Source organism: Mesoplodon densirostris, chromosome 5, assembly GCF_025265405.1.
Source record: "Mesoplodon densirostris isolate mMesDen1 chromosome 5, mMesDen1 primary haplotype, whole genome shotgun sequence".
Classification (NCBI taxonomy): Eukaryota; Metazoa; Chordata; class Mammalia; order Artiodactyla; family Ziphiidae; genus Mesoplodon; species Mesoplodon densirostris.
This window is the reverse complement of record NC_082665.1, coordinates 92,533,755-92,559,749: the sequence shown is the minus strand read 5'-3', so window position 1 is coordinate 92,559,749 and position 25,995 is coordinate 92,533,755. Positions and strand designations below refer to the sequence as shown.

At 37.6% G+C, this 25,995-nt stretch overlaps 1 protein-coding gene across 1 annotated transcript; it reads left to right on the top strand.

Annotated features, from left to right (window-relative positions):
• Positions 1 to 3,270: 3,270 nt before the first annotated feature.
• On the top strand, positions 3,271 to 20,722 carry LOC132490491 (histone-lysine N-methyltransferase MECOM-like). The gene is made up of 3 exons (XM_060098832.1): positions 3,271 to 3,298; positions 8,790 to 9,127; positions 20,645 to 20,722. Exons 1-3 carry the CDS (start codon positions 3,271 to 3,273, stop codon positions 20,720 to 20,722), a joined length of 444 nt encoding a protein of 147 aa, XP_059954815.1.
• Positions 20,723 to 25,995: the final 5,273 nt, after the last annotated feature.

Sequence of the window (25,995 nt, the reverse complement as noted above, 5' to 3'; positions counted from 1 at the left end):
GAACTTGTAGCTCCTGAGTTTTGGTCTCTCCTTTGGAGGCAGGAAGGATCTCTGCCAAAAGCCACCAAGCCACACTTAGGTAATTATAATAAACAAGTTGGGGCTCTCATTTCACATGCAGAACTGGATGAAGCAGCTCTGTGGTCAAAGGGATCCCAGTTGCTCCTGTGTTAGCAATGGCACATTAATGCACCCTCATGCTCTCCTCCCCAGCTTTAAACCCCCCTTTTTTTTTTTAAGGAAGCAAATCAGGTCACTCTTTAGCATGTGAAGGGCTGCAGCTTTCTTCTGAAACCACCATCAACAACATAAACAAATTAGAGGTAGTAAACCACACATTCTGCCCACACGTAAACCACAGTCCTCACCAGAGGGCAGTCTACTTAATGTGAGAATAACAGCCCAGTTTTATAAGCCTCTACTGGGAATAAATTCCAGTTTCACTGGTTAGAACAAAGTTGGGCAGCCCGAGTACAGTCTCTCCTAGGTTACATGTTGGGAGAGACCAAACCAATTCTCAAAGTGTCTTTCCAGGAAATATATTTTATAAGCTTCTGGTACACCAAACTTTGACCATCCTTTGGTTTTCCTTATGTAGAACTGAGATTGCTTGAGTGGAATGGACCTGGGGCTGAACTTCTCCAATGTGCTTATTTTATGGATAAGGAAACAGGGACCCCAAAAAGCTATGAGTCTCAAGCTCTGACTCTCAAGGTTACTCTGGGCAGTGGAGACTTCTTGCGGGATCTGGACCTCCACGTCAGGGCTTGTGCCACTCCTGCTTTTCCTGAGTGCAAACGGCATAGTTTACAAATCCCCCAACTTGACCCATATGGGAGTTATAAAATATTCCCTATACCTTCCTGATGCTGATATGCTTCCTTTCCTGACAATGGTTAGTCCTCAACTAATGTGTCCAACCCTAAACTAATGTGTTCCGTCATCAGTAAATTCCTGCCTGTGATAGTCTTTTCTTAAATACCTGTTTAAACAGTAATTTAGATAAGAGTGTCCCATTTGTGTGCAACAGGAAATGCCTGCCTTCTTTTAGATACGCTGGCAAATAATTACTGTAGATATGGCTTGAATACTGAAAGGCTGTACTCTGGTCATTTCAGACTGCCTGAGAGTAACCACCCAGTCTGCTGCGACATAATTTCAGGGCATTTCTATTTTACTCTAAATGAACCTGAAGGAAAATCACTTTGGGGATATAAAAAGCTTATGAGAAAAGCCATCAGGTCAAAGGTTGCCAAAAGTCTCTTAAAAATTTGTCTTGCTAAAAGAGAGTGGAGGCACATAGTTATAATGTAAAAGAAACAGTATGTGATATGTGATAAGTCTGTTCTTACCTGGTCATTCCAGTGGGTATTGGTGATCGGGTCTCCCTTAACAACAGAATAAGCCAAACATTAACCAGGTCATGTTTTTCCTTGCAGTAGTGCTCACAGAGCTTTAATGTCTTTATTTTAGCTGTTTTAGATTCTGTAAGTAGATACCAAAGGGCTTTACTGGTACCTCAACTATGAGTTTTCTGGCAATTTCTTTCCATAACCAGTTTTAAAAAGCTTAATTCCATCTCTGATGAGGAACTTTTGGAAGTGGCCAAACCCATTTCGTAAGAGTTTAGAAGCTACCAGTTTAATTCACAGACCATGCTTCTTTAGTGAAATGTCTGTGAAATTCCTAGGAGTGTGGAGAAACTCTTAACCAAATTTAAAACCCCAGGACAAGCAAGGGGTATGCCACAATCCCAAGAGAAAGATAAATGTTTGTTCACTGATTTGGTCCTTTACTTTCAACTCTTGTGGTATTTTTTGCCATCTTCCTCGCTTGCCTCCCAACACTCTTTCATAATTTTAGGGTCTTTTTGACAGCCCATAAACAGAATATTTTTAGGAAACCCTGGGGGGAAAAGTTCCATAAGGAAGAAATGGGATACTCTGGTACAAGGAAGTAGCAAATACTAGAGGTGCAAGGAAGCTTAGAAGATCACTGAAAAAGTACCATGTGCCAAACCACGTTGATACGTTATTTCACAAAAATAATGGCCTCCTGAGACATGGATTCTACAAATGCAATCCAGTGTCAGCAGATTCCATGAGGTCTACTTTCTTTTCACCCCTCTCTGCTGGAGGCAGCTCATTCTGAAGACCATGTCCATCAGCAGCTTCCGTTCTATTAGATGCTTCTATTTCCTCAGCCTGTGCCTCTGGACCCCTTCTACGGTGCTTCAAAGCTAGTTTAAGTCAGTTTTCTGGAAATTCGTTTTTCTTACTTTTACTAGTTTCCTTTCGTTGGGATCTTAAATTTCATTATCTGGGGCCATTCTCACACACTATTCTGCTGGCCAGTTCAGAGCCTCCTTTGCTCTGTTGGTGCATCCGGCATGACTTGGGCTCCACCCTTTCCCCAAGCCCAGCGCGCGTTTATTGGTTGCGTTGCTGGTGCAGAAGAGCTGGCTCCTCTGCTTTCTCGGTAACAGGCCTCGGTCAACGCTCTGGAATTGTCCTAACAAGGGAAGAAGAGCATGTCCGGTTTGAATTTTGGAAGGAAATTGATGCCTTCCCCCTCCCTCCCCGCCCCGCCCCTCCCTGCCCTACCGTTAGCAGGCACCAACTGTTGGATTCGTGTTCATGCGCTCACGTCCTACCAGGAGTTCCCCGGTGGGGCCTGAGGTTTGGCAGCGCCTGCTCTGCTCGTGGAGCTGGGCACGCATCCGCAGCTCTCAGCCACGTGTAATCCTTCCTGTCTGCTCTCAAGTTGGGCACAAAGTACTGGCGCTCGGGCCCACCCTCTTCTTTAGTAGCAATTAACCTTTACTACAGAGCTTCCTTTGAAGTTTGCTCATGTTTTTATTACAAAACTGCAATGAGGAACATAATGGGGGGAAATGTCTAAATTTCTGAGTTACCTAATCTGTTCAATTCCCTTGCTGGTCTCCTCCTGGCAGTTGTTTCATGTAGTTTTGATCTCAACCAGTCTGCCTGAGATTTCAAACCATGTTTCTGTCTCAGCCTATTTTTAAGATTAGTGAGCACACAAGCACACTACAAATGCACATGGATGTGTCTATTATATGCGTATGTGTGTACAGCTGAGTATATAGAACAGATTTCTTGTTTAATGTCTAAGGAAATTTGTCTTAGAGTCAAACTACATATATATTCTTTTAATGTTAATATTAAACTCTATTTAGTTGCTAAATATTTTCTATCATGTGAAGAAGAGTAGAGAGGAAAATTATTTATGTTAGTATCACTAATGATAATGCTGAGTGATAAGTATTATATGACAGGTACGGAATGCTATTAATGGTGAAACTCAGGATTTTGAATGGCATCTGCCCAGAAGATTTGCAGTTAAACTAGGCAGAGGGGCCAAGTTAAACAAATGGTGAGTTATGTAAAACCCACAAAAAGAGAAGGCATTTTAGGCCAGCCTTGCAAATAAGAACCAAAGAATTACGAGTGAAATGTCATTTTTTTCCTAGCCTGCCGTTCACAGGAGCTCAAATAAATGAAATCATTTTTCTCTGCTTTTCACTCAGCAGTAAATCATTGGTAATCCAAGGTTGGTAGAAAAGCTACTATGAAGCTCAAAGAAAATACAAGAGAATCTTTTTTTTTCCCTCTTAGGATGGTAAGGACTTTCTAAGAAAAATGTAAAAATCACAAAGGAAAAATAGACTTCATTCCATACAAGTTAAAAATTTTGTACAACAAAAACCCCATTTAAAAAAACAAATGATAAATGATCTACTGGGGATAGTAGCAAAAACTATATCAAAGGGCTCATTTCTTTATGATTAATAAGACAGACCAATAAAAGCCCAATTAAAGCTGCATAGAAACTATGAATAACTTGCAAAAGGAGAAATAGGAATGACAAAAATATTTAGTCTTAGTAATCATTGAGAAGTGAATTAAAGCAACAATAGATATACAGTCTTTTCCATTGTATTAATAAAATTTAAAAACAAGACATAATAATAAATGCCAGTATGGTGGCTAGAAGTATAAATTGGTATATACCTCTGATAAGCAATCTGTCAATACTCACTAAGCTTTCTTAAAGGAATATAACCTAGGGAAATTAAAATAGCTGAAAATAAATATTTATATGAAAGAACATTCATTTCAGTGGTATTTATGGTATCAGAAATAGAAGCAACATAAATAAATACTATGCAAATAGTTCACTTATTATGGATTTATATTATGGAATATTATGCAGCAATTAAATATAGTTTAATATTTTTAAAACCATAAGAAAGTGTTCATATATCAAGTGAAAAGGTGAAAAAATAAACTATTCACATGGTAGGACCACAATTTTGAAAAAACAAACTTTAAAACATATCTTTAAAGAAAAAAAGCAAGTTGCCTAAGAGTTAAAGGAAGGACTGGATTTAAACACTTGGGTTCTAGTCTCAGCTGACTTTGTATATACCGATTAGCGTCCTTGAGTATCAGGTTACACATTTGCAAAATGGAAGGTTATTCTTCTCACAATAGTTTTCTCATTGGATTGTGAGAAAACATAGATACATCTGTAGAAGTTATCATTATCAGTATTATTTCTGCAGTTTCCTCTTTGCAGATTCTGATATGTTTTCAAAATGCATCTCTTCAAGTGGAAACCTTATGGTAGTTATTCAGTCATAGAAATAAATATAGTCTAATACAAGTGTGGCCACTTTCTTGGTTTCCAGGGATATCAGAACACCTAAAAGTTGAATTGAAGAGTTTGATTTCCAAGAGCATTTCCCAAGTCATTTGCCTCAAATAGAACAATAAGCTTGTCCTTCTGTCCTCATTCAGTTAATGACACACCTAAAGGATGCAAGAAGCAAATTCCAGTAGCAGGTGGTTCAGATCCAAGAAGTTACAAGGGTTATTTATCTTTATGGGAGCACTGATGTATATAGCACTTCTTACCTGCTACTTACCTGTTGTAAATGTGCCCAATCTGTCAATATGATATCTGAGCAATGCTTTAATTAACTGTAGTTACAGCTCAGGGAAAAGATCTACCAATTTTTACTCAATAACAGAGATTTAATGGAGATATGATAATTGAGATAGTTTGTCATTTAGATGAAATGTTTTAGCAGCTTTTTGGATAGTTCTTGAGTAATGTACATGAAGACAGTAGTTTACTTTGGTTTATGCAAGTATTCAATGCAGTATGATAAACTGCATTTGCTGTTGAAAATTTCATAATGCTAGATTACGTTGAAATATTGTTGCATGTTTTGATACGTAAAACTCAGCAGTTTTATATTTCCATTTTTTGTTACCACAGCCCTTTTTATATTTAATTCAGATGATACTAGATTAACAGTGGCTTGAAAACAAATTGCCTGAGTTTGCATATACATTTAACGCCTGCATGTGGATGAATAGGACCGTAAGTCTTTCTCCTGGATTTGCTTGACCTATATAAGTTGTTCTTTAGGGTTTATTGGATTTTTTTGCTATTGTAAGCAGAATTGCATTCAGGTTTTAAATTCAAATTCTTCTGTGCAGCAGCCTGGGCACACGTGTATTTTGTCACCACAGGAATTAAAATCCAGACTCACTAGTTTAGAAATTATGCATTGGGAAAGTTTGTGGGTAACTCAAAGGCATGGGGTCAGCTATGTCAGGGGGAGGGCCCAGATGGCTTTGTCTCTATCCTTTTTTAAGATTTGAGATCACTCTGATGGAACTGACAGTATGACTAATTTAACCCTTTGAGGCAATAGGGGAGATTTTACTGACCTTTAATGGATAATTACTGGAGGAAATAGTTCTATTCATTTGGAAGCATTTTTGCTTCCTGCTGCTTAAATGGATAAGTCTATAGATTACACAATGTCTTCCAATTTTTAGCACTTCTCAAAAAAACCAAAATCCTCACAATGAGTGATAAATCCCTTTAAGAATCTGTAAAGTAACTCTGCATTTGCAGTAGTTAAATGTTACAACTCTAGAGAGATTTTTTTTATATGTTTTTAGCTGTATCAAGAGTGCTAGTGAACTTTTGGCTCTTAGGTTGAAATGAAAAATCTCCCTGAAAAATAAAATTAGATAGACTTTATTTATCAAAGGTGTTTGGACCCTGAAGTATATTTCTCTGATAGTATTTCTTTGGGGCATTATTGAAATAGTTTCTTTTGATGTTGGGCTTGGAGAAAAGTTTGTAATCTATAGTGTTCCATTTCTATGGGTTTAAAGATGCTTTTCAGGATCAAAATAATTTCCTATATTTGGTAGAAAAATATTGGTTTGGTTTAGTAGTTCAATAAAATTATATGTTAGGTTGATTATCTATGTAACAAGTATTTTTTGAGTACCTTTATGAGGATCACTTGGAGAATTCCTAAGAAGTGTGAGTTTTGAGTTTTCCCTTTAAGGGTCTATTTCCTAGTTTGGAATAAGAATTATTCATATTAAACTCTAGGTAGCAATAGGCAGAATTATTTGATCATCAGATTGAGGGAGGAAATTATGTCAGAATTCAAAGAAGGGGGATACTTATGCTAAATGGGATGGCAAGGAGATAAGTTGGGAGTTGACATAGAGAATGACTAGAAGTTGGATGGGCAAAGGGGCTGAGATAGGGTAGCCTGGCAGGAAGAACCACTGAGCTCAGAAGTCAGGGATAAGCTTATTCTGGCCTGGGGGCTCCTACTGAGGAGTGTTGAGATTAAGAGAGAAAGAAGATTGCTTTCAAAATGAAAGAGATTCTATTCCAAGCCTAAGAACTCTAGGTTTTACTTGTGGACATTAGGAATTATTAGAGGCTATTGCACAGGAAAGTTGATATGCCAGGAAAATAAATTAAGCAGCATTGTACAGGCTCAGTGTTGAGGGATACTGGAAAGAGGTTGGCAGTCTGAAGATCCAGTTAGAGGACTGTTAGAAAATTCAGGAATGAAAACATGGATTGAAAGAATGGGATGAAGGTACAAATCTTGCAAGAAGAATGGACAGCATTTAATGACTGAATAGACTGAGGATGAAGGGGAGAAAATATCTGTTATTTTAGAACCTTGAACATGGATAATTGGGGGAAATATTATTTTTAATGGAAATGGGGAAGTGGGCAGGAGACTCGATTTGAGACGATGATAGTGTGCAAGATTTTGTATGTGCTGAACTTGAATGATAATGAGCTTGTTATGTTGAGATCAAATGTCTCATAGGAATAAGTTTGGGTCCTGATTTGGTTCTGTGCTTGGTTTAAATGGCATTATCTCATTGTTTGAATCAAGAACCAAGCACCTCATTAGAAAGATACTTTTGCATGCACAATCACTTTGCACTTCACAAAACTTTAAGAGAAGTCAGTACCTGATGGACAATTGTTAATAGGTTTTATAGTTAATTAATTTCCATAGAGAATCAAAGAAGGAATTAGGGATAGAACTCAGGTTTTCTACCCTCTAGCTCAATAAACTCCCTTGGAAGATTTTAATAATTCATAGAACTGTAAGGTTGGTAGGATCTTAAGGGTCATCTAGTTCATCAACCTAAAGCTACAGTTTCTCCATATCATCATTAATTCATGTCTATCTAGGCTATATTAGAGCCCCTGTGCTGGGGAACTTAAGGTAATCCATTTACCTTTGGATGGGTCTGATTGAAATCTGTCTTCTTGTAATTTTAACCCATTTTTCTTGGTTCCCTCCCTTGAAGGTCTACAAATCGAACAAATTAGGTATGGCTCTCAGTCCATAATCCTAGTGGAAACATGTTTATTTGCTTTAAGATAACTGAAATCTCCTTCAACTGGTGGAAAATTCAAGCTCAGTCATTATTCTTTATGCTTCCTCCCACCCCCATATTGCATAAAGATCTTAAGGCTGATACGGTGTGATCATTTACTGCAGGTGTGGTGCTGTGCTGCTCTGGGGGTACCTTAGAACTCCAGTGTTGAGTGTCCAGACTGCTAGTTACTCTACCCTGCTCTTCCCTCGAAGATGGTCTTGCCACTTCCCCCAGGGCACTGCTCCATGCAGAAGACCTCTGATCTGTACCACTTCGCTGTCTGGAGGAAATTCACTGTCTTTTTGGTGCACCCCAAGACACTGTCTTCTCTTTTTTTCCTCTGGAAAACTCACCTAATTTCTTCAATAATTTTAGCTTTTACAAATGTCCAGAGGAATCACTAGCATCAAGTAACTTTAACTCTCTGTGCTGTGTAAGTTACTGAGGCAAGGAAATACCAAGGGCTTGACGATGTGTTTGAAATGAGAAAGGAAAAATAAAGAACAAACATAAATTAATATTCCAATAAATAATCCTGCCATATAAATTTAAGCCTTGTTGCACATGGAAGCCTTTGGAATCTTTCATGACTCTCCTACAATTTAGTCCAAGATATCATTGCATGATATAACTTTCCAAGACATTGCATAACGCTATTAGCTCCCAATTTGGGATGGTTTGCAGGATTGTAGGTACACATATGTTTACTTCTTATCTCTACTTTGTTCATAATAATATTTAAATTGCTGATTGTTTCCCAACTGGATAATAGGTTGAGCTGGTCCATGAGAGAACTGGCAGTTAAAGATTAGCTCATTTGATTTATGGATTCAACACAGATAAACCAAAGAGGCAATAATCCCTCTCCCCTCCTTCATCTGTGAATAACAGATTTTAATGCAGGCATATTTTAACACTGGTCTTTCCTATTTTGTCTTTAAAAAGCAACAACTTTATAAGGTGAAGATTGAGATGTGGAATTCTGTCTCTTCTGTATTAGTAGGAATTTATGAACTTTTTATTTATTCACAGGTAATGAGTGTGTGTATGGCAGCTACCCTGAAATTCCTTTGGAAGAAATACCAGATGCAGATGGAGTAGCCAGCACTCTCTCCCTTAATATTCAAGAGCCATGCTCTCCAGCTACATCCAGTGAAGCATTCACTCCGAAGGAGGGCTCTCCTTACAAAGCCCCCATCTACATCCCTGATGATATCCCCATTCCTGCTGAGTTTGAACTTCGAGAGTCAAATATGCCTGGAGCAGGCCTTGGAATATGGACCAAAAGGAAAATTGAAGCAGGTGAAAAGTTTGGGCCTTATGTAGGAGAACAGAGGTCAAACCTGAAAGACCCCAGTTATGGATGGGAGGTAAGAATATATTTTGAGTTAACACATTTATATATATTAAGATGTGTAAAGAAGAGATTACTTTTTTAAATGTCCATAAAATAAGCAAATTCCATTTGTTGCAAAATGTGTTCAAATAGATTTTTAAGGATGAACCTCCCTTACAATTTCACTGCTTGATAGAAACAAAGTATTGCTTAAAGATATGGCATGATAGAAAGGAACTCAACTGGTTCCTTGAATGATCAAAGGATAGAAACTTGAAAACATACTAAAGGATAGAAATATAGTTTTTAAATTAGTATTTGGAAACACTGAATGTGGCCATCCCTACGGTATGTGGCATAAGCAAACAAAAGTCGTCATATGACATGTTCATTGTATTTTATATTTTCTTTTTTGGGAAGGGGGCTTGGAAGGTTGGAGGAAACATTTGTCTTCTCCATTTTGTGGCTTTAAGTTAATTTGGTTTTACTTTCATTCTATGTGTTTATTTTGCTCTGTGTTCTAATATATTTTACCCCTCTTATGATAACCCTGCTTTGATTCTACATGCTTCCAGAATGTGTGTACTGTACTGAATCCTGTGATGATTATACTCAAATTGATTTAATGAGTAATTCATGAATAAAAATGGCAGCAAAAAACAATATGAAAATCAGTTGCTAGTTTCAGTCATTCTTTTTATAGAACCCATCTGTAAATATGTAAGAGTGGGAAGTTATGGTCTGATTACAAAATCTAAATAAATTTTGTTTCGTTAAGGACAGGTAACTATGTCATTCTTTTGAGTTTATAATTTTTGTACAAATTCAGTATATATACATATATTTCCCATTTATTTTTATACCTTAAAAACCTTTGTGGTTAAATCACAGCATCATAGTTCCTGGAATATCTGACCTATATCTGAAAAACTTGTAGGAACTTTCTACATGGGCAAGAAGGTGTTTTTTGGAGATGTGATTGACCTTTGGTTTCACAGTATTTCAGTTAGACGGAAATTGGATAGATTTATTTTGGTATGTTCTCTTAATATTTATGATCATTAATATAATATCTGGTTAGCTTTTTAAATAGAAATAAATATGCAGTGCCTTCAGGACTTAATTTCAATTTTTTTGTCCCTTTGCTTTATATGTGTCCCCTTATGAAATCTGCTCAAAATGCCATAATAAAAACAATTCTTGTTCAAATTCTGAAATGCTAAAAGTTAAGATCTGGATTTCACATAATTACAAATGAGAAATCCTTCCTTAGTTTTGTTCTTAGCCACAGCTTTGGTAAAGTTGTAGTTTAGCTACATTGCCTCTAGACATGTACATTGATAAGAGATTGTTAACAAATCACTGTAGCATTAACTGATATGTGAGTTGAATACGTTTTAAACCAAATGCGTACAAACTTTACGTCATTATTGTTCACCTTAAAATAATGGCTATAAACATTCTACTAATAAGTAACTCATTAAACTTTTATTACAAAATCTCTAGAGTTAAACAACAAGTGCAGTACTGTTCGAGATTATCCAGAAGGCTTGGAACAAACCAAGACTTAATAATGAAATCATTTTGCAATTCCAGGGTTGGTAAATGCAAGTCTGTGCCTTTTTAAACAGTATACCTGTGGATTTGGGGATGAACCTGGGGATAGTTCTATACTTAGTGGAAATTTAAAAATAATTAATTTTTTTCTCCTTGGAGTAAAATGTCTTCAATATATACATGGGCAAATGCTTACCTTGAGGAATGTAAAGTAATTCTTTTCATTATGTCAAAACTGAGTTGTTTTATTGCTTGGAATTCAAGATAACTTTACAAATAGTTCATGACTCTTTGGCTAAAGATCACTCATTTCCTCTCCGTCCTTCAAGAATTCAGTTGATGGTCAATTCGGTGGTTTTCTTCGCCATTTTAATGGCCTCTCGCTTCTGAGAGTGTAGACTATCTGCTCTAGATGTATTGTGAACAAAACCAGAGAAAGAGCTTTTTCTGGTGTGTGATTTTGGCAAACTTGTTATCCACGGAGGAACAGTTGAGTTCTTGACTTTAGTATTTTGTTTTTTAAAAAAATCTTACCATGGTTAATACCTAATCCAATCATGATCAACAAAGGCACTTGCACAAAGGCATCTGACCTACTCGTGTGTGCTCTTTTAAATTGTTCTCATGTCATATTTGCTCTCAACTGTAGCTGATTTCCCTCCTGTTTGGTTGGACAAATAGTTGTGATTAACTAGTGTGGCTTCTTTTCTGATACTCCTTCATTTTAAAAAATGATGAATTGAAGGAGAAAATAACCTCTTAGGCCAAAGAAAATAAACATGAACAGAGGAAACCCAGATTCAGCAGTTACTGAGTACCTACTATGCATCAGATTCTGTACTAAATATTTCCTTGAGGGAAACCCAGCCTATCATAACTGAACAAGTCATTCCTATCTCTAGTACTATGCTTGCTCTTTTCTCCCTACAAAGTTCCCCTCCTTGTGAATTTCCTGTTTAGTAAATTGCATTACCATCTGTTCAGTTGCTCAAGCCAAAAAAATGGATCATCTTTGACTGTACTCTCTCCCACACCAACCATGTGTGATTTATAGTTCCTATATTCTATCAAGCCTCCATTCTTTACACATACTGGTCTCCCTACCTGGGAATCTCCTTTTCCTTCGCATCTTTAGCAAGTTTCTATTCATTCCTCAAGTTCTCTTCTTCCATGACATCATCCCTGACTTTTCTAGTCACAATTTAGTACTGCTTACATTTTGTCTCACCATAGCATCAGGTAAATCCATACTAAAAATCTTAAAGCATTGTGCAGCACCCAGACTGTTTGCCTAGTTTCCTTAATAGAGCAACATTTCCGTGAGAGCTGGCATAGTTGTATCCACTAAGTGCAATGTCTTGATTGTGTCCTACCTGCGCTGCCTGTGGTGTTGTCTAATGCTAAGTATATTACCTGAAATAATCATACTGGATTAGTTGGCTCAGGCTGCTATAACAATATGCTACAGACTGGGGGACTTAAACAACAGGAAATTTATTTTCTCACAATTCTGAAGGCTAGAGTGTGAAATAAAAGTTTCAGCTTTTATTTTTATTTTTAAGATTTTTTATTTTTAAGATTCTTTTCCTGGTTTGCAGATGTTGCCTTCTTGCTATGTCTTCACATGGCTATTCCTAGGTGCATGCACATGCACACACGTCTACAGAGAGAGAGAGAGAGAGAGAGAGAGGGAGAGAGGGAGAGAGAGAGAGAGGGAAGGTGGTAGTGGTGAGCACACTCTGGCGTCCTTTCTTATAAGAACACTAATCCTATTGGATCAGAACCCCACCCTTATGACCTCATTGAACCTTAATTACCTCCTAAAGGCCCTATCTCCAAATTTAGTCACACTGGGGTCTAGGGTTCCAATATAAGGATTTGGGGGTGGCTTAAATATGCAGTCTATAACACAGACATTTAAAAATAATTGTTCAATAACAGAATGAGTGAAAGAATAAAAGAATAAATGAAAGAAAGGATGAATGGATATAGGGTTATGTTACTCTGAAAGAGATGACAAGTGAGGACTTAGGTAGGCCCATGAAAAAGCTAGAATCTGGAATTTAGACATGTAGAATGAAGTCTTAACTCTGTCACTACTGTGTGATTCTAGGGAAACTACTCCAAATCAATTGATTCTTGCATTTTTATTTGACTAATGGGCTAATAATAACTGCCACACATCATTAGCTGTTATGTAATTAAAATTAAGTAAAGAGATATGGTAGTTTCTTCAAAGAAAGTTTTTAAAAGGGAAAGCTCAAAGAAAGTATTGCAGTTAGGGCCCACCTTTCTGAACCCCATTTAAATAATTTTTTAAGTTAACTATATTTCCCCAAAGGGGCACTTCTGGGGAATCATTTAAGTTTGTATTTTTGAGAAATAGTATATTTTTGAAAAAATGTTTTATAGACCAAAATATACAGTTAGGTAAACTTAAGCCATAAACATAAAAAACATCATTTGTGTGATTTCTCCAAACCAGTATTGACTTAATAAAGAAAAACTTTAAAAATATTATTAGAGTTTGGTAGTGATTTCCACCTTGCAAAGCATATGACTTGTCTCTAACAAAGAGATTTTCAAAGACTAGGGAGTGCTTGATTGTCTCTAGGACCTAAAAGTAATTAGTGATAGACCACTTTTTCTTAGAGTTACTGATTAGTGAAGAATAATTTAAAAAAATTCTCTTGGTTCAAGTTAAGGTTTTCTTGTATGTTTCCTTCTAAGATGACCATTATGTGATAACATAGGAATTGCTTGGCAGAACAGAAGGGAGCAGGCTTCTGGAGGGAGACTTCCGAGGCTCAAATCCTCTTTAGGGTTCTGTGTACTAGTTGAATGATTTGGGAAAAGTTACTAAATTCGTTGTCCCTCAGTTTATTTGCATGTTACATGGTGATAATAATTGTACCTACCCAATTAGAATTGTTGTGAGGATAAACTGTGACATTGTGTGTTAAAAGCCTACCAAAGAGCCTTCCATCTGGTAGAAGTGCTTAATAAAGGTGAAAAGCAACAAAATCTTGACTAAAACACAGATCTAGCCCAGGGTCATTAGATAGGGCAAAAGCCAATTATATTTTATTTACTGATTTTTCTATAAATTATTGCTCTTTCTCCCACTTGTTTTCTAGAAGTTCAGTTACCTCCAGGATGATCTAATCATGTGACTCTGAGTTTATTGAAAAGGAGGCATTAATTGCTTCCTAATTAAGAATTAAAACAAGGATTCAGGAGAGATTCATAAATTTCTTTTTAAGCCAAAGAGTAACTTGGGTGGCACATTTTTTAATAGTCTGAAAATGGGTCATTGGAAAAAGAGAGTGAAGTTTTGTTTCTTTGGAATATTGCCATTTAGCACATTTTCTTTGCCTATATTTGTTGTCATTGGCCATCATAAAACTCTGCGAGTAGACGTAAGTCAGTGCACCTGTTAGGTGCCAAATCTTCTGTTCTATCTGTCTCACCCAGAATTGATCCAGATTACTTTGATCAGTTAAAATACCAGGTATGAATTTGGCTTTTCTTTTTTTCCCTTCAAGCATACACATATTCAGACTTAGAAAAATAATGACATGAGTGGACAGTAAATTTCTCTTATGTTGGGATAAATAGATGGGAAAGAATAGTGGAAAGAGATTTTACAGGAGTCAGACATTCATTAAATAATTTTGATGCAGTGCTTTGACAAGACATTATATTCTAGCAACGTAGTCCTGAAATGTGATATTACAATGAATGCCTCCCTATATCATTTTAAAAGAAATAGTTCTCACAGTTGTAAGTTTGATTTTGAGTCCTGTGGTAATGCCTTACCCATTGAAACATGCAATCTATGTGTTAACTGAAACATGAGCATACATTAAAACAACAACAACAACAACAACATCAAAATGTCCAGATACCTAACAATTGAGTTCAGAGTCAGGAGGTTGACAATCAAATAATGCATGTTTGGTAACAAAGAAAAATGGGGTAATTTTAGAAATATGTACCAGGTATATTTGAATGGCAATATTTCTCACTTATTTCTCTCTAGGTCTCCTTGGGCCCAAAATGAATTTTCTCTGGTTTGGCATTGATTTCAGAGAAAATGTTTATTCATTAATGAGCAGGTACATTCACATGACAAGTTGTATATCCTTAAAGCTAGATAACTAAGAAGTGAAGATGTTTGTCTTAATAATTCTGAAATGAATTGATTCCAGTAGCATTATTATGCCACCAAATATCCAAAAGGGTGTCTTTAATAGGTAGTTAGGAAAGAAAAATGTAATCTAATAATAAACGTATAAAACCATAAAACCTTGTATTACAAAGTATTTATTAAGTGTTTGCAATATTATTTAAAAGGTGGCAAATATAGTTTGGATATTAAATTTTACTATGTGAGGAATTAAGACCCCACACTTCCACTGCAGGGGGTGTGGGTTTGATCCCTGCCCAGGAAGCTGAGATCCCACATGCCTCATGGCTAAAAAAACCCAAAACATAAAATAGAAACAATATTGTAACAAATTCAGTAAAGACTTTAAAAATGGTCCACATCCAAGGGATCTTACCTTAACATAATAAAGACCATATGTGACAAACCCACAGCCAACAATGTTCTCAACGGTGAAAAGCTGAAACCATTTCCTCTAAGATCAGGAAAAAGACAAGGTTGTTCACTCTCACCACTATTATTCAACATAGTTTTGGAAGTTTTAGCCACAGCAATCAGAGAAGAAAAAGAAATAAAAGGAATCCAAATCAGAAAAGAAGATGTAAAACTGTCACTGTTTGCAGATGACATGATACTATACATAGAGAGTCCTAAAGATGCTACCAGAAAACAATGGGAGCTAATCAATGAATTTGGTAAAGTAGCAGGATACAAAATTAATGCACAGAAATCTCTTGCATTCCTATACACTAATGATGAAAAATCTGAAAGAGAAATTAAGGAAACACTCCCATTTACCACTGCAACAAAATGAATAAAATACCTAGGAATAAACCTACCTAAGGAGACAAAAGACCTGTATGCAGAAAATTATAAGACACTGATGAAGGAAATTAAGATGATACAAATAGATGGAGAGATATACCATGTTCTTGGATTGGAAGAATCAACATTGTGAAAATGACAATACTACCCAAAGCAATCTACAGATTCAATTCAATCCCTATCAAACTACCACTGGCATTTTTCGCAGAACTAGAAGAAAAAATTTCACAATTTGTATGGAAACACAAAAAACCCCGAATAGCCAAAGCAGTCTTGAGAAAGAAAAATGGAGCTGGAGGAATCAAGCTCCCTGATTCAGACTATACTACAAAGCTACAGTAATCAAAGCAGTATGGTACTGACAGAAAAACAGAAATATAGATCAATGGAACAGGATAGAAAGTCCAGAGATAAACGCACACACATATGATCACCTTATTTTTGACAAAGGAAGCAAGAATATACAATGGAGAAAAGACAGCCTCTTCAATAAGTGGTGCTGGGAAAACTGGACAGCCACATGTAAAAGAATGAAATTAGAACCCTCCCTAACAGCACACACAAAAATAAACTCAAAATGGATTAAAGACCTACATGTAAGGCCAGACACTATAAAACTCTTAGAGAAAAACATAGGCACAACGCTCTATGACATAAATCACAGCAAGATCCTTTTTGACCCACCTCCTAGAGAAAGGGAAATAAAAACAAAAATAAACAAATGGGACCTAATGAAACGTAAAAGCTTTTCCACAGCAAAGGAAACCATAAACAGGACGAAAAGACAACCCTCTGAATGGGAGAAAATATTTGCAAATGAAGCAACTGACAAAGGATTAATCTCCATAATATACAGGCAGCTCATGCAGCTCAATATCAAAAAAGCAAACAACCCAATCCAAAAATGGGCAGAAGACCTAAATAGACATTTCTACAAAGAAAGTATACAGATTGCCAACAAATACATGAAAGGATGCTCAACATCACTAATCACTAGAGAAAGGCAAACCAAAACTACAATGAGGTTTCACCTCACACCTGTCAGAATGGCCATCATCAAAATATCTACAAATAATAAATGCTGGAGAGAGGGTATGGAGAAAAGGGAACCCTCTTGCACTGTTGGTGGGAATGTAAATTGACACAGTCATTATGGAGAACAGTTGGAGATTCCTTAAAAAACTAAAAATACAACTACCATATGACCCAGCAATCCCACTACTGGGCATATAACCTGAGAAAACCTTAATTCAAAAAGAGTCGTGTACCACAATGTTCATTGCAGCACTCTTTACAGTAGCCAGGACATGGAAGCAACCTAAGTGTCCATCGACAGATGAATGGATAAAGAAAGATGTGGCACATATATACAATGGAATATTACTCAGCCATAAAAAGAAATGAAATTAAGTTATTTGTAGTGAGGTGGATGGACCTAGAGTCTGTCATACAGAGTGAAGTAAATCAGAAAGAGAAAAACAAATACCATATGCTAACACATATATGTGGAATATAAAAAAAATGGTTCTGAAAAACCTAGGGGCAGGACAGGAATGAAGACACAACTGTAAAGAATGGACTTGAGGACATGGGGAGGGAGAAGGGTAAGGTGGGATGAAGTGAGAGAGTGGCATGGACATGTATACACTACCACATGTAAAATAGATAGCTAGTGGAAAGCAGCCACATAGCACAGGGAGATCTGCTTCGTACTCTGTGACCACCTAGAGGGGTGGGAGGGAGAAGCAAGAGGGAGGAGATATGGGGATATATGTATATGTATAGCTGATTCACTTTGTTATAAAGCAGAAACTAACACACCACTGTAAAGCAATTATACTCCAATAAAGATGTTAAAAAAAATGGTCCATATCCTAAATAAATAAATAAATAAATAAATAAATAAATAAATAATAGTGAGAAAATGCCAAGAGAAAAAGTGAGGCTTAGTTAATAGGACCCTGATCATGATTGTCATTGAGGCCCAAGAAGACATTATGGATTCTCTTAGAATATAATGAAATCAAGAAAAGAATGTGCAATTTATTTTATTCATCATGTCCTTCCAGAATACATAGCGGAAACCATATCTCAGGTTGTTAAAAGAGAATAGCAGTTTACTCTCCTGAGGCACCATGAACTACCCCTAGTTTTGACCTGGGCTCAAGAGGGATCTCTTTTTTGGTGTGTGTGAAAATGTCAGAATCCCATTACCCCCACCCACATATGCTCTGTCATCTTATACTTTCTTTCGTGAAAGGTATTGATGAAGTTCAGCATGTCTACTCATCGTATGGCTGATTTGACACCTCTAGTATTTCCAAAGTGTAGCTGAAGATGTATGCAAGTCTGATATCAAACATTTTTAGAAGTTCCCCAAATATCAAGAGTTTTTTGTTTTACTCTGCCTTCCTTGGTGATCAATTAGAAGTAGCATGTGAGTCACTCATTTTTCAAAAGTACTGTGGGCGATTTTCTTCCAGTTGTAAATGTATCCCACAAAATGGGCCAAAATGAGTTTCTTCCATATTTATTCACCCACACATCTGCATGATTATTGCTTCCCTCTTTAGTTGCTATATCAGTAGTAAAACTCATGGGTTCAAAACATGAAATGTTCAGGAAAGATCCTCTTTTAAGAGGTTTGACAATTGACTCTAGGATTTGGTCAATCCAGGGGCAGAGATTCTTTATAATGCTTTGTTATTCTAGAACACTTAAAAGTTGGGACCACTGCATCAGGATATTCTGTTCTCTAAGCTTCTTCCTTGAGGATAAGTTAGGAAGCAGTGGGAAGTAGTAAGGAGTAGCTGATTCAAATCTATCTTAGAAAGATAAAGAGTTGGTTCAGTTTCTTTGCTCTCTAGTTTGTCTAGTGTAGCAATATGGAGAGAATTTGTTCAAGTAATGTTAAGGAGGTAGTATGGAGAATTGGGGACACAGAGGATTTGTACATTGTTTCATTTGAGCAATAAATAAAAATTTTATTAATGTAGCATTTTTTACATCAATAGAATCATACAATAATTTTGATGTACTTTTTTTTTACATAATTCTGTCCAGAAATTTAAAAATTAATTAGTATTTCAGCTAATTACTGGAAATTTAGTAAAGAAATACTATCCTCATTTTTCCTTTGGTATATCTTTTGGCCTTTTATGATATAGCTGAAGCTAAAGTTAAGGCAAATATTGTAGGCTTTTTAAGAATATTTTCTACATGATAATTAGTAGGATTGTCAAGTTAAAAAATCACAAAGAGCAAGACGTGGCCTGCTATCATTATGACAAAGAATGATATAAAAGGACTTTGTGTGTGTTTTGAGCAAATAGATACCAACAGCTACCTGTTAGGTTGTCATTTCTTTCAAGTCAATATTTGATATAACAAGATTTTAGTATGGCAAAGATTTTTGACAGCACTTTTGTTATAAAGGAACTTTTGCTTGTACTGATGATAGAAGATGAACAAACATTACAGAGAAATAGCTCGTTTTGCTGAGCAGCTCCACACCATCGTCTGGAAAAATGTGACCAAAGGAGAAAGTCTCAGAGATATCTTCTCAGAGGAGCATTCATGGCCAGGAACAAGACACGCAGGTTCAAGAACAATTAAAAGTTTATTCTAGGATAGTTGGTCCTGCCATCTGCTCCCAATCTCTACTACTTCCAGATCCAAACCCTATCACACTATTAAACATTATCCCATCAGTCTTCAGACCAGACTTTTATTCCACCAGTTAAATGCTGCTCGAGACACCGAAAATAATTTGTATTTCTCCAACTAATCCTAGGAAGTCAGTTGTAGAATGTCATCTGATACAAAAACAGTGTCTCCAGAACTCAAACTGTACAACCTTACACACACACACAAATACATGTGTTTTCTTGAGTTTTTAAAAATGTATCATTTTGGAATCTTCATTTTGGATTTGGATTTCAGATCTGAGTGTTTCGGATGTTTGGCCCCAAGGCTTTCTCTACGAAACCCATATAAAGTTGGGTGCCTTATGGTTCTGCCTTGGCAGTCACTGTTAAAAAAAGGCACTGTAACCCCATCCCTCCTCCCCCGCAAAACAAATCTTTTTCAGAAACATCAAATGGGATTCCATTTATAAAGTCCTTTCTCCCTATATATCCCTGTAATTCACTCTCTTACTCTTTCAATATCTCGCACATCCAGCAGGTGCTGCTCTCAAAGACTCTCCCCTCTTAAACACCATCCTCATAATCCAGGCCTCTCTCCCTGCCCCCTCTCTCATATATATATATATATATATATTTTTTTTTTAATCGTGTAGATGAACTTAATCAATATGAACTTCCTCCATTCTAGTATTACCTAGTAAAAGTTACCTGGCATCTGGATGTGGCTAATGAACAAGGATCCAGCCACTGATCCAGGAAAAACGACTCCTTCCTCCCTGTGGGCAGGATGGGAAGAGGGTAATGATTACAGATACCCCTACTCTGAAATTTCTCTTTTTTTTTTTTTCGGTACGCGGGCCTCTCACTGTTGTGGCCTCTCTCGTTGGAGCACAGGCTCCGGACACGCAGGCTCAGCAGCCATGGCTCACGGGCCCAGCTGCTCCATGGCATGTGGAATCTTCCTGGACCGGGGCACGAACCCACGTCCCCTGCATCAGCAGGCAGACCCTCAACCACGGCGCCACCAGGGAAGCCCTGAAATCTCTCTTATTCCTGCTGCACACACACCTAGAGTTTTCGTCATTCATAGGCAATACACGTATATTTTCTGTGGCTATGATTATACCTTCTATGACTTGCATTACCTGTGACTATTGGCCAGTCAGCTCACGTCTCAGATCCATGAGAGGTGGGCGCTTGTGCCTCCTTCCAATGGGCTGGCAGTGGTATTTTCCTCTGACACTGCAGCTGACCGCCCAGGCTTCCCAGGTGTGTGTGGCATGGCACAGAAACCACAATTGCTTGACAGCCACAGGTGTGGATGATTTGTTTTTTCTTTTTTTCATTTGTTTAGATTCTTGTGGTAGGAATTCAGCAGCTGTGTGATGGCAGCATAGAATCTCCACCATGGCACAGAGGCCAGCTGCCCTGAAAAAAAGATGTTCTTGTTGGTCTCGCAACACTGCCAGCTTGAATCCCTGTTTTCCTGGAAACCTCACCCAAGGGCAAGACTCTGCCCAACCAGTGAGTTAAGATAAGTTCATCTCAATAGATGAGCAAGAAAAGCCTCCTTATATGAACCTAATCTACAAGTAGGACCAGGTTACCTGGCTCTGCCCTCCTGGATTCCTTTTCTTCTTTTTTCTTTCTAACTTGAGCTGGTATTCCAATTACAGGGATATAGGAAACCCTGGGCTTGGTTTCCAAAGAGATATAAACCATGCTACGATGCTGTTGTTGACATATAAGTTTCTGCTCCTTTGATTGAGACTAAACATAGGAGCACAGATTGAGAGTGGTTCTGTGTGGAGTTTTCCACCTTCCTGCCATCTCCTCAGGAAGTTACTAATCCTGGGACCCAATCAGTTCAGTATAGGGCAAGGTAATCTTGGAGATTTTTCCAGACCATGTCTAGCCTTAGTGAAAGTGTGGGAGAGGCTGGCTACTGTAATACTGAGGGAACCAGATAGAGAAGGAGGTAACCAAGAGCCATTGCTGTCAGTCTGTCAGTGTGTGGAGCTGAGCCATCCAACCTTTCCCTCTCCTCACCCTCACTAACCTCTCAAACATTTGTCCTATGGCCTCTCTTGGCTAGGTCATGATATCCAAAGAAATAGATACATACACCGTAAGTTACTCAGTTTCCCTTTGTCACAGACCCTTCCCCAGTTTTTCTCTTAGAATCAAGCTTGGAGTTTATTTGATGCTGTTCTTACTTGTGTACACATAGTATAGGTGAGGGTTTCAGGGGCAGGGGAAGCTACACAGTGATTTGCCTTCTGCGCCCTATATACCTCTCTGAATATAGACTTTGGTCATCTCTCCCCTTTAGGTAGCACAAGTGCAACACAATGGAGTGATGACACATGTCAGATGAGCATCTATCTCGAAGGGCAGTAAATCGACTTGGGGAAAAGGGGTGTCGTGTGTGAGTGTTAGATAGTCAGTAGACGAGGCTTTCATCCTGCATCTTGACCTTTGACAATGCAGATATTTATGTTAACATATATTTGATGTATCTGCAGTCACTGAAGAGAACTGGTTGTCATAATCCAGAGAAGTAAACATTAAACATCATATGAAACATTCAAATCAGTTTTGCAGCTGTTATCCTTTTGGAATGGCATTTCATATGTTCGTCTATAGCTATTGCTAATATTTTAATCTCTTAAAGAGATAATTATTTAATCTCTTGAGAATCTAGTTCTTGTGTAATAACAATTAAGTGAGATTAAAACCCTTACACTGAACTCCAGGATTGAGAGTGTTCAGTCCTATGTCCAGTATTTGATTAGAACTTACTTTATATCCAAGTCAATGCCCCCTTAGAGATGAGGAGGGATTAAAAATATCTCTATTGCCCAATGGATGATACTCAAAAGAAAAAAAATTATCATTGTGCTTAATAAGAGAACTGACAAGCAATCATAATTCTTTCTGTTAAGTAAATATGTTAGAAAAATTTATTATGAAATGACACATTATGCAAGCCAGGAATCAAACATGACATCCTTGCATTAAATACGGTAGATGCCATTAAGGAAAACAGTCAATATGTCACCAAGCCACGGCCTGTAAAAATTAAATTGATTTGGTAAATGTAAGTAAGATAGATCTGTTTGCTTTCATCATCAATTTTGAGTGGGTGAACAGGTGATGTCACCAACCTGGGAGCGATAAAGATGTAGGCCCATCTGGAAAGGCAAGTGATGAATGGGCAACTGCTTTTGGATAGTGACAGTGCTGTGGTACTTTGTCACTTGGGATGCAGTACTTAATAACTTTTCAATACCATCATAATAAATTTCACTGCCTTATTAATATAGAAATGGTGAGTTATTACCATGATGGTGAGTGTAAATAACTGGAGATGCAGCCGTCAAAAGCTGATTGTTTGGACATGTTTCTTTAAGCAACACAGTTGACTCATGATAATCAACCTACGTCTATACCAGTAGAGTTTATTGCACTTGTCAAAGGAAAAAGTAGTATTATTCAAAATTATATGAAGTCGTAATAAACAAGTTTAATATATTATCAGACTTTTCCTGTAAGTTTCCAAACACAAGGCAGTAAATCATTTTTAATAATGTCCTTTCATGTAAAATGTTCTTATACAGTAATAATGTCCTTTCTTAACTAATAACAAAACAGTTGACTTCTTTGTATGTGCTTTAAAGGGTATTTTTTTTTGTACTTTTCAATCATTTTCCTTTGCAAATAAAGAGCAAAAGCAGGAACCTTAGAACGCTTCATTAACAAGCTCGAAAGTTGCTGAGTACAGGCCATGTCACACGTTTCCATTTTAATCGAACAGATGTACTTAAGAGTAAACCACAACAAATGAAGCACAGACAAAATTATAAACATGTGTCACTAAGAAGTAGGCAGGAAAGAGCCTCTGATGAGCATCTGTGTGTATTTTATGAAGCCAAGGACCACCACTTCATAAGTTTGTCACTGATGTCTCCAGTTTAATGAGGAGAAACAAAATATGTAGATAGGTGTAAGTTGAAGATGAATTACTAGATCAATCACTTAGCACCATTCAGAGTGTCTGCCATTGTGTGGTGGGAAAATAATTAGATCTGGGATGCTGTTCTTATTTATATACCAGGTGTTCAATCTGGGATGGAATATAGAAAACTTCCTCTTTCATGTCACTGTGGTCTTTATATTGTTTCTCGGGCAGGCTGACTTTTAATTCTGACACTGTCTTTTGGACTGCAGTCTGCCAGCCTCTTAAATGAAATGCCTCTCCACCATTTCTATGACTGCTGAAAAGAGAGCCAGCAGTCTATTAACAGGCAATAAAGTTCAGGAAGCCCAGGACTCATTTCTTGGGTCAGAGGTGAAAATTGCATACGAAATGAAACAAAGGTGGGCCTTGATCGCTCAAGAAGCAGCACCAGAAAGAACACACGTGCTGTTCACCAGAAGTCTCCCACTTAAAGGGAAAGGAATAATCGTAATAATGTTGGCCGATGGAGTTAAGTACTCGGTTGAGAGAAATTGTATCAATCTGACAAATATAGCCTTCACAGGAGATAAAGTCTCTAATGACCTTAAATGCATATATTTATCATTTAATTCAACGAGCCAATTCCCTTGGGCTTTTGACCAATGACATTTCCCCTAAAGTTTAGAAATTTTTTACTAGCCCAGAGAATAATGGCCATTTGTCAGAAGGTTCCAAAGCTCAACGCAGTTGGAAGCAAAGAACAGGAGAGGAGGGGGAAAAAGGCTAATCGAGTCTTTCCACCTCAGAGAATATTCATACCAAGTTTTATTGATGCAGGGGCTGCAGTATTTTGTGGCTGAACAGTAGGTGGCAGACATTGTAGTGAATAAATGGGGAAATTTTAATCTAAGCAATTTTCATCTGATTTCATTAACTTCCAGATATGTCACCTGTAAGTACAGCACATTACTTTGCAAAAAAATAGGAACACTAACTAGTTACGAAATATGCTAGTTGAATGTGGAAAAATCAAAAGGATTCTGCAGAAATAGAAGCAAAAGTTCTAATGTTTCATCGGGTAAAGTGTGTGTGAAACAGGAAAGCCCAAGGAATAAAGGGACCCTTGTGTATGGTGGGCTTTTCCTCACTGTTATTCTTGGTCTCAACTTGATGAAGTGTATTAGTGATATGCACGAAGCACTGCGACTCCTGTATCTCCCTTTGTGAGAGTGTCCTTGCCTTTGTTCGTGCTGTCAGTCAGTTGTTCTTTCTTTTGGGCAGCCACGTTGGTAACCGCAGGATCTACTTGCAAATAGATTTCTGTAAAACCATATTATTCTTCAGCCCTGACTCTTTCTCCCCGCCCCCCTTCCCTCAACAATCTGGCCATTCTTGTGGCGTGGCTCCCTGGCTTGCTTCTTTGTCGTCCATCTAGTGGTTTATGTTTCCGCCTTGCGGGATAGTGGAAGGAGCACTGGCCTAGGTGCCAGGAACCTTGAGTTCGTGCCTCATCTCAGACTTGGGACCTTGGAAAAGTCACCTGAGTTTCTCCTCTGAGGTCTGACTGAAGTCTAGTCTAGCTCTGACTTTGAGTTTTTGAATGCTGTCTTGTACACCCGTTCCTTACTTCTTTTTATCCTCGTGGACGTGCTCTATATTGTCATGCTTTTAGAGGTTTTACTTCTATTGGGGCCTATGCACCCTGGGAAGGATACAAATTAAGTTAAATTAAGTAGAAAACTAGTATAATTGAACTAGTATTGAACTAGTATAATTGTGTTTTGTAAACCTGAAATCAAAGTACATTTGATATACGTGTCTCTTTTTGGAATTTATATTTTTGTAAGGAAGACAGCTTAAGACCAAAGCCTTGTTTTGAAAGGAAAGTAAGTTGGTTAGAGAGAAGATTCTATTCCTAGCCATCTTTGAAAAGATACAGGTATAAATTTCACTCTGTCCCTGGGGCATGACTTAGTCCAACCTCAACTGTATACTAAGGCAATGTTAAAAAATACCATTTGATCCTCCCAAATATAACACAGGTGTCATGGGCTTGTCTCTGAAAAGAAAAAAAAGAGGCAGTGTAACACAGGGACTGCTGAGGGCACTGAGTCTAAAGACAAATGAACTTTGTTCAAATTCTCCACCACTTACTAGCTTTGTGACCTTGAACAAGTACTAAACCACTTTTTGTCTCAGTTTCCTCATCTGTAAAACGGTAGTAGCAATAGGATCTGCCTGGCAGGATATTTGTGAAGATTACATTGCAGAGTAGTGTAAAGGCTTGGAGTATGCTGCAGCAGGCTTACATGCTGTAGCAAGCACTTCAAAGCAAACTGATTTTAACAGTCATCATCACCATCATTATTCAGAAGTTGGGGATGCTCCTTGTATCCTTTCTTTTGTGAGAGAAGGACGGGGGAATTCAGTCTTTGGAGTTGGAGCTCCTGAGGTTGACAGAGCCATCCCATCACAGAAAGGTGTCTCCTTTCTGAGTAGCGTGGGCAAGTGACCTTCCTAGACCCGACATACTCGGAACATTGATGGAGGTTTGAGAGGTTCTTTCACTAAAGACTTGAGTGAGCGTTTCTAAACAGTGCAGAGAAGGAGGTTTGACTATTTGTCTGATGAACTTATGCTCTCATAGCATGGTAGGGTGGGGTTGAGAGTGGTAAGAGCTCACCTTTTAAGCCTCCCTCAACCATAACTCTCTCGATGTATTCTTCCTTTTTTTTTTTTTTTTT